The 17,043-nt window shown below is 34.4% G+C and overlaps 3 protein-coding genes across 6 annotated transcripts in view; 2 read left to right on the top strand and 1 right to left on the bottom strand.

Annotated features, from left to right (window-relative positions):
* The window catches only part of LOC111472545 (exopolygalacturonase-like), a 373,620-nt gene that overhangs the window by 266,421 nt on the left and 90,156 nt on the right, over window positions 1–17,043 (bottom strand). The gene's annotated exons all lie outside the window — the stretch shown is intronic.
* On the top strand, window positions 475–10,723 carry LOC111472547 (protein PELOTA 1). Its single transcript, XM_023118149.1, has 16 exons — window positions 475–635; window positions 851–933; window positions 1,542–1,620; window positions 2,241–2,315; window positions 2,766–2,822; window positions 3,179–3,224; window positions 5,718–5,793; window positions 7,943–8,018; window positions 8,142–8,174; window positions 8,308–8,376; window positions 9,282–9,388; window positions 9,485–9,557; window positions 9,670–9,708; window positions 9,858–9,952; window positions 10,182–10,288; window positions 10,396–10,723. The coding sequence occupies exons 1-16, from the start codon at window positions 585–587 to the stop codon at window positions 10,467–10,469; spliced, it is 1,140 nt and encodes a 379-aa protein (XP_022973917.1). The 5' UTR covers window positions 475–584; the 3' UTR covers window positions 10,470–10,723.
* On the top strand, window positions 11,301–15,574 carry LOC111472540. Of its 3 annotated transcripts, none has more exons than XR_002715448.1 (9): window positions 11,301–11,929; window positions 12,922–13,013; window positions 13,097–13,797; window positions 13,902–13,972; window positions 14,062–14,151; window positions 14,259–14,432; window positions 14,510–14,590; window positions 14,695–14,790; window positions 15,023–15,164. XR_002715448.1 is itself a non-coding variant. In XM_023118140.1 (9 exons), the coding sequence occupies exons 1-9, from the start codon at window positions 11,567–11,569 to the stop codon at window positions 14,859–14,861; spliced, it is 1,728 nt and encodes a 575-aa protein (XP_022973908.1). In that variant the 5' UTR covers window positions 11,301–11,566; the 3' UTR covers window positions 14,862–15,003. The 3 variants fall into 3 exon arrangements, 2 of the variants coding, with proteins under 2 accessions (XP_022973908.1, XP_022973907.1); XM_023118140.1 differs by lacking the exon at window positions 15,023–15,164 and adding an exon at window positions 14,844–15,003 and having other exon boundaries at window positions 14,664–14,801; XM_023118139.1 differs by having other exon boundaries at window positions 11,304–11,929; window positions 14,664–14,790; window positions 15,023–15,574.

A 17,043-nucleotide genomic window follows, 5' to 3' on the forward strand; every position in this document is an offset into this window, starting at 1 on the left:
TTCACTTAGAGCCTGAGATAGATAAGGACACCTCGATTCATGCACAGGAAGCGTGATGACTAGATGGGCCATGAAGATAGAGAATGAAAAGCTAAATGCACCTAGATCTCCGAGTAAACTCGATGGGTGACTTAAGTAAAAACTACAACATTGGAAAGACATAAGGATTTATCTTGTCATGGGCATGCAGCCATGAGCAACACGGACGAGTATGATTGTGACATCCTACCCTACTTGATTGGGCTTATTGCTAGACACGTAGATTAAAAATGAAATGAGTATGTGATATCGTTTAAAATATTATTTACATAAATTCGCGTGATAATTGATTTCGAAGTTGATTAGGTAAATAAGTGAAATAAATAATAATAAACAATATCACTTATTACTTCTAACTTTTTCACATCAATTTTCATGGGCAGAGCATAATTAATCATTTTATTTATACTAAAAAACTCGCGAGAAAAAACTAAACCTAATTTCAGTTTAGGGCATTTTGATTTGGCATATTTGATTGAAATTCGTTACTATAAACGGAGAGGCATTGAGACAGATATTAGGAATTCAAACTTTCTGGTGGAATTATGAAGATCGTACGCAAACAGCTTGATCAGAATGGGTCTGGTAGTGTCAAGGTATTGCCAAAACTCGTTAAACTCGATTAAAAATTCTATTATTTTTCCTACCCTTTGCGCGTTCAATCTTCTTGTTCTTTTCTGGAACCGAATTTCTTTGAATGAAAGTATGTATTACGCGGTGATTCTTCTCGTCACAAGATTTTTATGTGGAAGACAATTGATCGATATATATATCTGTGGCTGATTTCTGTTCTGGAGTCTTGTTGGGGCAGATGGTGCCACTTGATTCAGATGATCTATGGCATGCGTTCAATTTGATTGCTCCTGGAGACACTGTTATGGCTGTCACCGTTAGGTATCTCCTTCTGCCATGCTCAAGTTCTTATTTCTCATTTAATTTTTATTGTTTTAAGTATAATTTTGTTTTGGGTTTATTTTTCTGATGCAAGTTTGGACAAGAAATATCAGTTTTAACACCAGCAGTTAGCTAAGTGGGTCAATCTCAGCCTTTGAACTTTGAATTTTATTAATTGAACCCTAAACTTGGATGAATGGTGAATTTGTACTTCCTCAAAACTACAAATTGAAAATTTCCCACCAATTAATTACTTTGTTACGCAAATTTCAACAAACAAAATATCAAGAATCAAACCACAAAAATTTCCCAAACCCAACTATGACAATGTTGAAACTTAGCCACACAATATAGCGGTAAAAAAGGCACTCCAACAATGCAATGAAATGCTCAAATCTAACATGACCAGAAGAGCTAATACTCAATTCTTTTAAAAATGAAAACTGGTTTGGCAACTAATTTTGAAGCTTATTCAAGCTTGGGATTTACTTTGATAAAGTCGAAGATTTAAGTTTAAAATTGGTGTATTGAGAGCTTAGTTAGAGTTCCCCTGAGTTCTTTGGCTTCTTATTTATATACTCGTTTGGCATGCGTATGATTGATGACAGGAAAGTCATCAGAGAGATGGCTTCTGGAGGAAGAGATGCAGAACGAGTGAAACTCAAGCTAGAAATAAAAGTTGAGGAGGTATGAAATTCTAACAACTTATTGACATGGCAAAACGAATGTAAGAATTGGTGGTCGTGTGGCCACTGTTATAAATTTTCCATGAATTGGTAAAATAGTTCAAGTGCGTTATTCTTGTGTTCAAGGTACTAAGAATTGTTATAATTTAAATGGTAGTGCTTAGGCTAGTTCAGCACTGTCCAGGATATGTAGAGCTCTCACTACCCCTATTCTATAAATTTAAAATTTTCAAATAGGAGCTAAAGAGTTTATTAATACGTAAAAAGTATATACCAAAAGAAGAAGATGAGAAATCCCTCTTGGAAGAGACAAAGTTGAAGTAGCAACTCCCATTTGTTTTGTACTAAAACTTCTAATTAGAAGTAGGCATCCAAACTTTGGATACCAAGATACTAATGGATTTCTTAACCAACTAGGATCCTATTTATCCACTCTATCCTCATAAAACGACAATAAAACGTAAGATTATAGCCCCAGAAACCATTATTCAGAAATATGAAATAGTGTTAATAATTTCTAAGCTTTTCATTATGCATTCCATATCCTTATTCTGCACTTATTTTGTGTACACTTTGAAGATGCATCCCGTATAAATTTTGTTCACATGGAAAATATTTTAGGTGGCAGATTATGACAAAGTTGGATCTGTTTTGCGGATACGTGGAAAAAATATTCTGGAAAATGAGCATGTGAAGGTAAGTACAGTGTTAATTATTTTGCTTTATTATTTTTAGAACAAAAAACAACTTCTCATTGATATAATGAAAAGGAATAAATGATCAAGGGATACAAACTCCCAAGGGGAGTGAAAATAAAGAGAAAAAAAAAAAAAAATCAAGAACTTAAAGATAATTGCAATCAAATAGAGATTATTTCAGAGAATACTAATTTTTATTATTATTTTTAAAGAACCAAACCTTCATTAGAAAAAAATGGAAGACACAAGGACATTAAATAAAACAATCCCATTAAAGAAGTCCTACTAAAGAAGTGGACTCCAGTCAAGAAAAATAAATCTTTTAAAGAATAACATAGCCAAGTTTTGCTTTTTTTTTTTTTTTTCTTCTTTCTAAAAGAGTATCATATATTATCATTTGGATATTTAGGGATGATTTAGCTTATTAACTACTAATGCTTCATTTCAGATAGGGGCTTACCATACTTTAGAACTTGAGCTGCATCGGCCATTTGTTTTGAGAAAGGTAAAATTTTTCCTTGTGCTTTAAACATCGGTGACATACAACTTCTCAATCTCTGTACATTTCCCAAAATGTTGTTTTTCTGCACCCAGCCCCCTCCAAAAAATTAAACCCTTCAACATATCGTTTGTTAATGTTTGGAAATTAGAGCTCCCACCCTGTTTTTGATAAGAAACTGATTCTTTCTCTTAGGTTTGATTTTCTTGGATTAGATCCATTTTGCGTATAGCTAGTTAGCATTCTTTTGTTGTGCTGGATTTTATTTCTCTCCCTGCACTCTTTTATTGTTCTCCATTAAAAGTCACGTTTTCTTAAAAAAAACAAATGCTGACGAGGAGAAATTCTTCCCCATTTTCTAGGATGTTTGGGACTCTTTTGCTCTAGATGTACTTCATCAAGCCTCTGGTATGTTTCTGGGTAAACTATTACTGCTTTTGTCATATTATAAATGAATTGATGTTCAATTGGTTGCATTAAATACTACTGTGCATTGATTTTATTCACATAGAGTATAATTATTTTTTTAAAAAAATTATTTTAAAATTTTTTTTACAAGGAACAACTTCTTATTGATATAATGAGAACGGAATAAAAGTTCAAGGGATACAAACTGTAAAAAGGAGTGAAAAAGAAAAAAGTACAAACAACAAATACCTTTAGATATTAACCAAGAAACTAAATAAATTTTAAAGGAACCAAGATTTTTTCTAATATCTTTGACTGGAAGAGTTGGAGAGCTTACAAAAGAATGATGAAACTATGAAAAAGGCCTCCACCAAATGCTAAAAATTAATTGCTACTTCAAATATTCCAAAGAAAACCAAAAATTGATCACCAATAAAGAAAAAAACCTTTTAAAAGCAATCACAAGGCATCCTGATGCAACAAAACCAGAAAGCTTCTCAATACCAAAAAGATTGATTCCATCAAATTCTATACTAAAAGCCAAATCTGCATATGATTGCTCGATAAACTCTTCAGTGCATATGATCACCAATAGACAAAAAAACCTTTTAAAAGCAATCACAAGGCATCCTGATGTAACAAAACTAGAAAGCTTCTCAATACCAAAAAGATTGATTCCATCAAATTCTATACTTCAAGCCAAATCTGCATATGATTGCTCGATAAATTCTTTAGTTTTGCAAGAAAAATCATCCCATAAAAAGAAACTTCGGAGGAACCACCAACAAAGTAGTAAACAAAGGAGTAAAAATTCTCTTCATGCAAAGTTAATCCAATTATCTTAGATAAGAAACAAAACTGTGCAAAGCTAAACCATGCCATTCTCAAGCCAAAAGAGAAATTTCACGAAACTCAAGACCACAAGATTCTACAACAAAACAAATTTGGCCAATAAGATGAAGAAATAGGAGGAGGCTTCTTGTCACAATCTTGAAATAGTAAGTCAAAAGCTTCAAAAAAAAAAAAAAAAAAAAAAAAAAAAAAAAAAAAAAAAAAAAAAAAAAAAAAAAAAAAGAAAAAAAAAAAAAAAAAAAAAAAAAAAAGAAAAAAAAAAAAAAAAAAAAAAAAAAAAGAAAAAAAAAAAAAAAAAAAAAAAAAAAAGAAAAAAAAAAAAAAAAAAAAAAAAAAAAGAAAAAAAAAAAAAAAAAAAAAAAAAAAAGAAAAAAAAAAAAAAAAAAAAAAAAAAAAGAAAAAAAAAAAAAAAAAAAAAAAAAAAAGAAAAAAAAAAAAAAAAAAAAAAAAAAAAGAAAAAAAAAAAAAAAAAAAAAAAAAAAAGAAAAAAAAAAAAAAAAAAAAAAAAAAAAGAAAAAAAAAAAAAAAAAAAAAAAAAAAAGAAAAAAAAAAAAAAAAAAAAAAAAAAAAGAAAAAAAAAAAAAAAAAAAAAAAAAAAAGAAAAAAAAAAAAAAAAAAAAAAAAAAAAGAAAAAAAAAAAAAAAAAAAAAAAAAAAAGAAAAAAAAAAAAAAAAAAAAAAAAAAAAGAAAAAAAAAAAAAAAAAAAAAAAAAAAAGAAAAAAAAAAAAAAAAAAAAAAAAAAAAAGAAAAAAAAAAGAAAAAGAAAAAAGAAAAAATCTTCAAGTACATCAACCTCCATACAACAATCCACTGGCTGAATGACTGATTCTACACTACTCAAACTTACCTTTGAGTCAACCTCTGAGATGTGACCATGAGGTGTAGGTACTTTGTCAAGTGAACAACTTCTCTTGTTAAACCATCTAGATCCAAAGGAGTGAAGACAAATGGTTGTTTTGGGGTAAGATAGGTGAAGGGGAGGGTGGAAAGGGGACATTCTGATCATAGGGTGTAACATTTTTATACATCTTTCTTCAATTAAATCTGAATTTCAAAAGTTCTCTTCTAAGTATGGATGAAAGGAAGAAAGTGCCCTTTTTAACGAGAATAAAACAAATGATAGACTGGAATAAAACCATTTCCCCATCTTAACACCTAGGGGCTTGGAAATCTTAAAATCCAAATGAGAGATTTCTAAAGGACGCTTGGGAATATCCCAATATAGTGCGCAATTATAATTTTTGAGTTCAACATGTCGGTTGAAATTTGAACATTTGACATTTTAGTTGAGGATAGATTGCCTTAACTACTTGAGCTATTCTCATGGTGGCTAGTGCTAAATTACTATTTATAAGAAACCAATATGGTTGATTTTATTGTTGAAAACATTTAATGAAGGTGAATTTTATTTTAGGTTTATTTTAAGGTCGATTGGGAAAGAAGCATCGACTGTTCTGTTTTATAAATAGTTAGAGCTCGTGCATATCAAACTTATAAATATTTTTTTTTAGAATTATTTAGACAGTGATCAGCTAGCTATGGTAGGCGTTTCCTTTGTTATAATTATAATTACTATCTATAGTAGTCTTTAGCATATGTCAAGAAGGATGATGAATGGTTGTTGACTTCTATACACCTCAGATCCTGCTGCTAGTGCTGACTTGGCCGTGGTTTTAATGCAAGAAGGATTAGCACATGTTCTCCTTGTTGGAAAAAGGTAACTTTATTGTTACTGGGATAACAGTTAGGTTTTCCCATATAAATATATGTAAGCAGTCATTTTGACATACCGATGGACATGGGTTTATTCTAAAATATTTATCCCCTGCATATCTGGAATTAGTTATATGAAGATATGCTTGGTCTTGTTAATTATTTTTAGGTGAAATTATTCCGTTGGTCCCTAAGTTGTATAGTGCCTATTTGGTTTATGATATTTCAAAAGCAACACTTTGGTCCTTGAGGTTTGAAAAATTATTCTAAATAGTCCCAGGGTTAGTTGACTAAGTAGAAAAATGACAAGCAGTTACTGAGACTCCACTGCCCATCATTTTTAAATGAGTAAACCAAGAAATTTTAATTTTATATTATTTATTTTTCTTATACGACCTTTTCTCTTTCGTCCGTCTTTCTCTCATCCCTACTCTATTCTTCATTTTCCTCCTCCTTCAGCAGTTCTTGCCACCACCACAGTTGGCGTGATAGCGTCTTTGTTCCTACTCTCTCCCTTCTTTGTTTTCTTATGTGGATTTTTCGCTACTATTCTTCTTGTTACTGTTCAACCATCCCACTGTTCTTGTAGTTCTTCAGATTTACAAAATTGTTACTTTTATAGTTCTCAAATTTTGAGTGAATCCCTTTGTTAAACGCCCCACTAAAACCTTTTGGGCTCTTCCAATCACAGGATCTACCCCATATTTCCAGATTTAAGCTTTCACCCACCATTAAAGACATTACAATCAGACCCTCTGGCTTGAAGCTATTCCACCCATTATCAAACACATTAAGTGAATTAATTTCATATCTAGTTGAACTCAGATTGCTACTGCTGCTAGTGTTGCTCCAATTATTAAGATCATAACAAACACTCAGCTTTAAAACTATTCTATCCATCATCAAACCTATTAACATCAGAAATTCAGAATCAGACACTTCTGGCTTAAACTTTTTAGCGAATTTACCTCTCCACAATTTCATACATCGAAATTCCTCCTCCTCATGCCTTTTCGAGACTGAAAAAAAAATGCTTTATATAGAATTGTTGCGCAATAGGTTCGCCAGATTCCCTGTCTGCAGTGTTTGACATTGCACACGTTGATTGGCTTCCATGGCCTACATCCTTATTTCATTATTTTGTCTCTTTAACTTGATAGTATTGCTCTTTTGAATTCAACTTTAGTCCGAGGACTTGACTTTAGAACAAGGATAAAAAAGGAAGACACGTGGGTTTTTTTTTTTTTAGTTCGGTTGTGAGAGAGGAGAACTGGTTGGCAGAAAGAGGATAGAAGATGAAGACGCTTTAGTACGAGGACAATGATCATGGCAGTAGTGTGGCAGAAAGATCTGCTGAATGAGGATGAAAATGAAGAATAGAGGAGTAGGGACAAGAGGGAGGAGGGAGAAAAAGGGAAAAGGCCACATAAGAATATATATAATATGAAATTAATTTTTTCCCAACTCATTTAAAGATGACGCATAAGCAGTCCCAACCTACTAATTGTTATGTCATTTTTCTACTCCGTCAACTAACTCTAGGGATCATTTAGAACTATTTCCCGCACTTCAAGACTAAAGTGTTGTTTTTGAAACTTTAGCAGCTAAATAAACTCTTAAGTATAAACCTCAGGGACAAAAAAAATGTAATTTTCTATTATTTTTAATATGGAATCTTCGTTATCAGTGAGGATCCTGGTCTAATGTCTGTTATTCTTCTCTCCATAAAAATAACTGTTTTATCGACGGGAATGGAATATTTAAAGACTAGAAGGAGAGTAAATTATATTGGAGACTATGAAGAAAAGGGGAATAATTACAGAACAATTACATGTTGGAGAAGTTGAAATTTGATACTCCACAAATTAGATTTCTTGCAATTCTTTCTACATCAATTCATTATCTTTCAAAATTCTAATTCAAATGTCCAAAATCATGTTTAACTAGTGTGAGGTATCTGAGTGTTCAGTATGTGTCAGACATGGACTCTTTAGCCACAATTAATGCCCTGGCTCAGTTTTCCATCCAATAAAAGAAAGCAATTTCTCTATTCGATGTTCACTTTCTGTCAGAATGTTATCTAACTATTGCAGCGCTATGCAAGTGATTTTGGTTGTTTGTGTTTTAATGTTACGATGATTTTTATATTACAGTATGACAATTACTCGAGCTCGAATCGAAACTTCAATTCCTCGCAAGCATGGGCCAGCCATTGCTGGTTATGAGTCGGTATGATTCTGCTTGCCAGAGTCACTTTTCACTTCTCTTTAGATCAGTGTAGCAGACAATAATGTTCTAGTCATTAGTAGGTTAGAAACTAATGTCTCCAATTTTTTTTTTTTTCTTCCACAGGCCTTGAATAAATTCTTCGAGAATGTTTTACAGGTATGTCTTATCAAAATTTTAATGTTTTGCAGGCCTTGAATAAGCATTGTAATGCCTTGAGTATGTTCTCAGGTTAGTAAACAAACTTAGGCGTGTCCTTTTAGGTTCTAACTGTTTTTTGTGCTTTATGTAGGCTTTCTTGAAGCATGTTGATTTTAAAGTGGTACGCTGTGCAGTGATAGCTAGTCCTGGATTTACCAAGGTCTGAAGTAAACCCAAAATACTCTCTCTAAAATAATTAAAAATGGAACTTGGAAATATGATTTTGGCAACGAATCTTGTTGGATGATGAAAAACTATTTATATATATTTTTTAAGTCCTGTTTGATAATGATTTCATTTTTTTTAGTTTTCTGTAATTTATGCTTGTTTCTTCCGATCTTTCATTTTATAGTTTTCATATTTCTAAAAGAAAAGTCAAACTTTTATCCAAATTCTATAAACAAAAACAAGTTGTTAAACTACTTCTTTTTTTTTTTTTTTTTTTTTTTTTTTTTTTTTTTTTTAGTTTTCAAAACTTGGCATGGTTTTTGAAGATGTTGGTAGAAAGTGGATAACAAAATAAAGGAACTTATAAGTGGAACTGGTGTTTATGAGCCTAACTTTCAAAAACCAAAATCCAAAAACAAAATGGTTATTGAACGAGCCCAGTAATTTGTGTTTTTTTTTTTTTTTTTTTTAGTTTTCAAAACTTGGCATGGTTTTTGAAGATGTTGGTAGAAAGTGGATAACAAAATAAAGGAACTTATAAGTGGAACTGGTGTTTATGAGCCTAACTTTCAAAAACCAAAATCCAAAAACAAAATGGTTATTGAACGAGCCCAGTAATTTGTGTTTTTTTTTTTTTTTTTTTTAGTTTTCAAAACTTGGCATGGTTTTTGAAGATGTTGGTAGAAAGTGGATAACAAAATAAAGGAACTTATAAGTGGAACTGGTGTTTATGAGCCTAACTTTCAAAAACCAAAATCCAAAAACAAAATGGTTATTGAACGAGCCCAGTAATTTGTGTTTTTTTTTTTTTTTTTTTTGCGGTTTGAATTACATTGGACTTTATATTCATTTTTATAATTATTTTAGCTTAATTTTGTTTTTCTATCTGTGCTTTAGGACCAGTTTCATCGGCACTTATTATTGGAAGCTGAAAGAAGACAGCTAAGACCTATTATCGAGAACAAATCCCGCATAATTCTAACACATACAACCTCAGGATACAAGTATGGTCTATATTTTTCTCTCTGAAGCTGAATTATTTATAAGAAAATTTAATCGTGCATAATCTCATTAGTTAATCATATTCTTTTTCTTGATAGGCATAGTTTACGAGAGGTTTTGGATGCTTCAAATGTCATGAATATGATAAAAGACACTAAAGCAGCTCAAGAGGTTCTTTACGCTCTATGTTGCCAAACTTCACATGTACAACCGTGCACTAGTGTGCATTAATGTCCCCAAGTTAATCTCCTTTTTCCTTTTTGTCTCCTTTTCTTCTGTCTAGGTGCGAGCTCTAAAGGATTTCTTTACCATGCTCTCTAATGTGAGTTTCCAGTTCTAGGTTTTCTGCTTTGAAGTTATTTTCTTCTTATGTATTAACATATTGTGGTTGTCTGCATATTTATTACCTTAACAAAGACAATCTTATAGATTCTGTCTTGGTTTTGTTGAACTCATGTTGTGACTGTGCAGGAGCCAGACCGTGCTTGTTATGGACCAAAACACGTGGAGGTTGCCCATGAACGAATGGCTATTCAAACGCTTCTCATTACTGATGATCTCTTCAGGTATCGTTTCCCCTAACCATTTTGTGACGAGTCTCTGTACCGTTGTGTCGATGTGCAATCATATTAAGTGAGCCCGCAAATTCGTTTTATAAACATTTCGTGCAATCTTCTTTGCCTTTGGGGCTAGAAAGTTTGGCTTCATGAGCTTTCTTTCATCGTAGTAGTCAGCATAGCGCATTTGCATAGAATAAACATAGTTGTTTTAATTTAACAACATAATTTTGTGCAGGAATAATGATACAACGGAGCGACAAAAATACGTCAATTTGGTCGATTCAGTTAAGGATTCAGGTGGCACCGTTCATATATTTTCATCCATGCACGTCTCTGGAGAGCGTAAGTATATGTTTTCGATCATTACTTTTAATGAAAAACGAGTGGTTGGTTCATCTTTACCCTTGATGTTGGATGAAAACGAATTCTAATTGTTTTGGTATGAACAGAACTCGCTCAGATAACTGGAATTGCAGCAATCCTACGATTTCCTCTGCCGGAACTCGAGGACATAGAGATGTAAATGCAATGAAGAAAGGCTATTTAATTTAGGGCCATGGGGGCCTGCAAGTAATAAGACAAGACAACACTCATTATCTCTGTATTCTTCTTAAACTGTAGATTGAATGAAGGGTGTGGTGTACCCCTTAGATTATGTAAATCTTGTGTAACTTACAAGTGTATATGTTATATTTTGCCACAACTTTTACACTTTTATATAGAACTAAATATAAGGATAATGTAAATTAGAGAAAAACAGGAGAATTAATTAGATAATAGTGATTTTTTTTGTTCTATATTCTTATATTCTCATCTCATTAAAAACTGACATTGACCTTAAGTTTATGATAAACATTGCTCCCTCATTTTCGAATACAATAGATTTGTTTATTTTTCAACTAATTATTCTATATAGCCTTGAAGGCTAACACTTGTCGCGCACGATATAGAAGATTTGAACTCAGTTATCGACATGGTCAGGTTCATTGAGAATGTTTGGGTCGTGAAGTGTAGGAAATACGCAGAAGACGATACTCGACGTCTGACTCCGTGCTTATTGACTTGAGCAAATTGCAATTCGAGAATGCAATTACTTGAACTCTAATTTTAATTGCGTTATATTTATATATAATATCAAATTCCTTTCCTTATTTTCAGAAACTTTATCATTATCTTTACAATCTAATTAGATATAAAAATAGATTAAAAAAAGAAAAAAAAAATCCGGCATTTACCAAAATGCCCATGACTCACATTCCAGAAAGAATCTGAATGAAACAGTAAAGAACATGAAATATATGAAAAAAACGCTGAGGAATCCGAGTAGGCCGGTGGCTGCCAATTGCCTACATTCTCTCCCTCTCATTCGGCTCCACACCTCATAGATTCCAGTAAAGCATCTACACCTTTCTTACTTTATTCCCTCCCATTATCTTTATCTCGATTACTGTTCTTCATAATACAATCAATCACTCTCTGAACTCCCAGAGATGGTATTATTGGCAAACCCCACGTCTTAATCGCAACCACAGATCCCATTTCGGACACTTCCACCTTCCCCTAATCTCCCTTCTAGCGTTTGATTTCAGGGTCGCTGGAAATAGCAACCCCAGATCGCCAATGTCATGTCCAATCAACAGTCTACGCTTCAATGCCTCCCTTTGCGCCTGCCCACCAGGCCATCTTCTTGATCGAACCACCAATACCTGTGTTCTCTTCGGCAGCTCTCCAGCCATCGTGATCAGCCAAGCTGACAGCGATGCTGTTAGCTTCCCTGTTACCATTTTCTCATTTGATTCTCTTAGGATGTTCATGCAGTCTCAAGCTGTGTTTCTTCAGGCTACACTTGTAATGCTGGCTTCCTGGCTCTTCTTCTGCTTGTTTCTGAGATTCATGAAGCTTGGGGATGGCAGAAACATCTGGTTCAGGATGAGATGGTGGGTTAGCAGATTGGACCTCTGCTTTGCCACTACACATTGGCTGGTTAGCTGCCCTTTATTTGCTACTTTGTGGTTTGATCAGGGTGGTTTTGTTCTGATTTCTTTATTTGCTCTGTTTTACTTTGGGTTTCGTGATATTCCTCAGCATCAACAATTTCAGATCTTAGAATAGAGATACGAAGATAATAGATTCAGGAACTAGTATTTGTCTCGGATATGAACTTTAAATTTCCTGGGTTAACTGATGTTGATATGAAGTTAATTATTATCACACACTCAAAGGCAATTTTCAGGATGGGAGATTTCAATCTTCATTGATAAAGTTCAATTACCTATGTCTGAAGAACTGAGCTGAAATGAGCTGAAATAAGCTGAAAGTTAATGTTTTATGTGTCAAGTTCTTTATTCATATTAGAAGCTGAAATTGTAGAACATGTCATCATGTTACTGCAATTATACCTAGGTCTTCCCTGATTTAGAGAATTATCGTGAGTTTATAAGTGAGGAATACATTTCCATTGGTACGATGCCTTTTGGAGAAGCCCAAAGCAAAACCATAAGAGCTTATTCTCAAAGGTGAACAATATCATACCACTGTGGAGAGTCGTGACTCCTAACATGATATTAGAGTCATGCCCTTAAGTTAGCCATGTCAATAAAATTCTCAAGTGTCGAACAAATGGTGTACTTTGTTCGAGGGGAGAATTGTTGGGAGGGAGTTAGACATTGACTAATTCGAAGGTTGAGTGAAAAGTGACTCAAAGTGTTGAACAAAGGGTGTACTTTGTTCAAGGGGAGGATGGTTGGGAGGGAATCCCACATTGGCTAAGGTAAGGAATGATCATGGGTTTATAAGTAAGGAATACATCTCCATTGGTATGAGGTCTTTTAGGGAAGCGCCAAAGCAAAGCCACGAGAGCTTATGCTCAAAGTGGACAATATCATACCATTGTGGAGAGTCGTGATTCCTAACCTTTCGTATATTTTGGTTGGTAGGGTATGAGTTAATTAGCTTGTCTTCTCTGTGTGTTTCAGGATGATCAAAAAGTAATCACAAAACGAAAAACCGAACTCGGTGGAACATTCTCAATAGCAAGTTGGATACTTTTCATTGGCTTGTTTGCTGCGTAAGTACCAAATTTCTCTCATCTTTGCAAGAAGTTCTCTCGTGTTGGTTTGGTATTGACTTGGCTTTGCAGTGTTCTCTCAGGTTGCTTTACCAAATTATATCAAAGAGAAGCATTGAAGTGCATAATATCAAAGCAGCACACGCACCAGATATGGCTTCCTTTGTGAACGACATGGAATATAATATAACCACAGTCTCTACTATGAGTTGTGCAAACGTTCGTGATCTCGGTACTATTGTGTTTGGAAATCCTGGTTTTCTGAAACAGAAAGTAATGCCTCTGTCAAACTTTGCGAACTACTCCTGTCATAACAACAGCGACGGGCCAACGGTACGTGTTCAATGTCGAAGATGTCGTTTCATTCAGGACAAGATTTATATCTCATGGCAGTTCGTCGATCTTCCAAGTAGTCCTGCCAGTGCTGTTGGATTTCAGTTTAACCTCTCTGCAAGGAATCATCCCAAAAAGGATCATGCAAGTTTCCTTAGTGGAATACTAAAAAACGTTAGTAGTTTTGACGATACACCGGTTACATTCAGAGGGAAGAACGCAAATATAGTGCAATTCAATCTATTTCCTAGAATATATGTTAACCAACAGGATTCCAAGCTCCTGCAGCCTTTATTTCATGAGTTTGTCCCTGGTTCGTTCTTTCAAAAGGCGAGTGATCTCCAAACTTCCCTTGAAAATTCCAATGATGGAGTACTAAATGTCACCTTGTTCATCAATCTTCTCTCTTCCTACATTGTCGAGATCGAGAACCAAAACATTTTTGGCCCTGGTGAATATAATTATATGAACATTATGCTATATACCTTTTTCTATTGAACTTATTGTGGAATGTCACTTGCATTATAATTGAACTTGTGATTTCTTTGTTTGCAGTTAGCTTTCTTGCAGACCTCGGTGGCCTATATTGCATTAGTGTCGCCATTTTTCTCTACCTCGTCGTGCAGGTACGCCATTTTCACAACGAAGACAGTGTTATACATAATATTATGTCAACTGTCAAATAGATTTTTCTCTAACTTGGTTTGGTTGGTAGTTTGAGTACAGAATTAAAAAGCTCCACGATGAAGACAGTGTTATGCGTAATATTAGAAATCGAAAGATAGCACAAGATCATTGGAATAAGGTGTTTTTGTTCATCTTTTCCTCTCCTAAAGTTATTTACCTGACATTTTGGAAAATTCATGAACCAAAACGAAATGATTTCACAAACTAACTCATTTTATTTTCTAGTTGAGGAAATATGTAATGTTTACATGGGGCTGCAGTACAATGGATGATTATTACAATGATCTATCAGCAACACCGAGTTGCGCCGATTGCATGGTTCAATCAAGTCTCGAGGGCGGATTGTTGCGCAAGCGAAAGGCAAAGAGTGGATATACTACTTTTAGATTTAACAGACAAGTAAATGTTATGTTATTTTACAACTTCATGAGCTTATTTGTTCTTTATTTTACATTGATTAGACTTATGCTATGCAGACTGCTAAACAGGACACGGAATCGTTAAAGGCAACAGCTACCGGCTCGGAAATGAAAACGATAACAACAAAACAAGAACGAGTGAGTTTCCCATTCGTTATCCATTGAGTTTGTTATGTCCTATTAATTCATTCTATATTGCCATGTTCTTCAGCCTCTGATAAATGCTTGGTTGTGTGGACAAGGCAAGCAAAGCTTGATCCGTCCATGTGAGGGAGATTCCTCACAACTTAGCGAACTGTTTCATTCTGAAGCAATTATTCCTCCACCACCCACAATAGGTAACTGCCACATTTTCCCTCTCCTCTCCATCTCTATTGTTGTCAAGAATCACAATGTTATTGGTCTATGACACGATGGCGAATGTGGGTCGGTCGGTCATATATGTCGTAGAACATGTTTTTCACTGCAACACTTGATTCATGACAAGAGTGTATTTACTTAGCTTGTGGGATATGTTACATAGCTTATTTGATAAACCATGGTCAGTTATTTTCAGTTTTTCTGATGCAGAGTTCAAGGATAGTTCTGATATCGACATGTTCGATGTCTTGGAGAAGATCAAAAGTTTGTACGAGTATAACGTAATTCTTAGAGATAAGTTATTGGCTACCGAGTCTGAGATTCGGTCTTTAGCAATCAAATCTTCTTGAGAAACGAGGCACTAAATGAATATGAGCAAACAGTTATACTTCTAATACTAGAAACCGCCATCAGGATACTCTTGCGTTGAGGATATCGACGTGCGGGAAATTTTCTTTTGACGTCTCTCTTGTAGAACGCTGCAAATTGATTCTTCCAGTCGTGTTGCAAGGTTAGTCAAGATCCATTCGTGCCTTGGAATCTTTGCTTTCTTGCTGATACTCAAATGGTAGAGGGACAGATCCTGGCAATGTACATAATGCTGTATGAACATTTGAGTATACCATGTATGGAATGTGTAATGAGGGAAGAAATATATGTATAATTTTGTGTGGTTGTATGGTGTAATATTGTGTAGAACATCATATGTTTCATGAACAATTACTGATTGGAGGCATTCTCTTGTCGTGCCTTACGAATTCCTAAGCTATCTATCTCCTTTTTCAGTCCATTTTCTTTGTGATTACAATGGAACACAGTTGCAGTGCTTCCTCTTCGTGTCGGGTCTGGATCTGGGTCGAACAACCCGTCTGCAGCCCAATGTACAACCCAGCCCCTCAACCTAAAAGCCTAATGTTCTCAGCCTAGACTACGCTCGGCCTAACTACGCCGGAGAGTGGGATGGTTCAACAGTAGTATCGACCCGAAGCCACCCAATGTCGACTCAAATTGTGAGTATGACCCCATAACGCAAAATGTAGAGGATGCGGCCCGATGGCATATACGGCCCAAACCCGCGCGACCCACAACCTACGACCCGAAGCCCATGCCTCGACCTAAAACGTCACCCGAACATGCGTCTCCTTCTCCACAGTGACACATGTTGCGCATGTAGACACTGGCTCCTTTAGTTCAGTCAACTCGACTCTGCTCGCTGTGGCTCAAAACTCGGCTATCTGGCTCGAGTTGATACTTTTGGTATCGATCCCTGTGATTTTGTCCCATTCAGAGTTGAATTTGACCTTCATTAAGGCAATTGAAGTTAGTATAGCGTCTTATTTCCAAGTTCGAGTTGATTTAGGCTAGAAACGTGAGTTATTAACGAAAATAAGTTGGACGTACGAATAGGTTACAACTTCCGACGATGCTTGGAGCAACTTCGAGAAAATAGAATTCTAACGTACTCGAGTTTAGGGAGAATGCCGGCTATGGCCAATCAAGTAAATGGTCTTACTATCGCCATGATTATAATTTGATGTTTTGTGTTGACACGTGTCTCGTGGTTCTGCACGTGTCATATATTTGATATGTGTGAATTATTTATGAAACGATATGATTATGATATTATATATACGTTATGATATGTGAATGGTAAGATAACTCGTATCGTATGATGGTTTGATGATATGTTTGAGATAGGATATGAGAAGGATGCGATAAACGTAATGTAACGACATGACTAAGATATGTTCATGAGACGATATGGTTGAGTTATGCATAGACAACGATATGATTATGATAGGTTGATGAAACAATATGGTTAGGTTAGATATAGAGAACGATATGATTATTATAGGTTGATAAAACGATATGGTTAGGATACATTCATGCAACGATATAGTAGGATACGTTCATGAAACGATATGAGCAGGACACGTTCATGAAATAATAGAGCTAGGATACGTTTGGAATATGATATGACTAAAATATGTTCATGAAACGATACGACTCTGATATGTATAAGAACGATAAGACTATGACAAGTTTAGAAAATGATATGACTAGGATATGTATATGGAACGATATGATTATGAAGTGTTTACGAAATGATATGACTGAAATACGATACGTGAATGATGATAAGCTCTTATGTACGGTAGAACAAGGGCACCTAATGGACTTACAAATGTGAAGTGTTTCAAAATTTTCTTTCAATTAAATTTAACCTTTTA

The sequence above is a fragment of the Cucurbita maxima genome, unplaced genomic scaffold, assembly GCF_002738345.1.
Source record: "Cucurbita maxima cultivar Rimu unplaced genomic scaffold, Cmax_1.0 Cma_Scf00078, whole genome shotgun sequence".
NCBI classification, from domain to species: Eukaryota; Viridiplantae; Streptophyta; class Magnoliopsida; order Cucurbitales; family Cucurbitaceae; genus Cucurbita; species Cucurbita maxima.

Bases quoted from the DNA above. Each gene is read 5' to 3' on its own strand.
- LOC111472547 (XM_023118149.1), top strand. From the start codon at position 585: ATGAAGATCGTACGCAAACAGCTTGATCAGAATGGGTCTGGTAGTGTC. The intron at 3,225-5,717 runs GTATGTTTCTGG...TATACACCTCAG, and splicing joins TGTACTTCATCAAGCCTCTG to ATCCTGCTGCTAGTGCTGAC. The intron at 8,019-8,141 runs GTATGATTCTGC...TTTCTTCCACAG, and splicing joins CCATTGCTGGTTATGAGTCG to GCCTTGAATAAATTCTTCGA.
- LOC111472540 (XM_023118139.1), top strand. From the start codon at position 11,567: ATGTCATGTCCAATCAACAGTCTACGCTTCAATGCCTCCCTTTGCGCC. The intron at 13,014-13,096 runs GTAAGTACCAAA...GTGTTCTCTCAG, and splicing joins TTCATTGGCTTGTTTGCTGC to GTTGCTTTACCAAATTATAT. The intron at 14,152-14,258 runs GTGTTTTTGTTC...TTTATTTTCTAG, and splicing joins CACAAGATCATTGGAATAAG to TTGAGGAAATATGTAATGTT.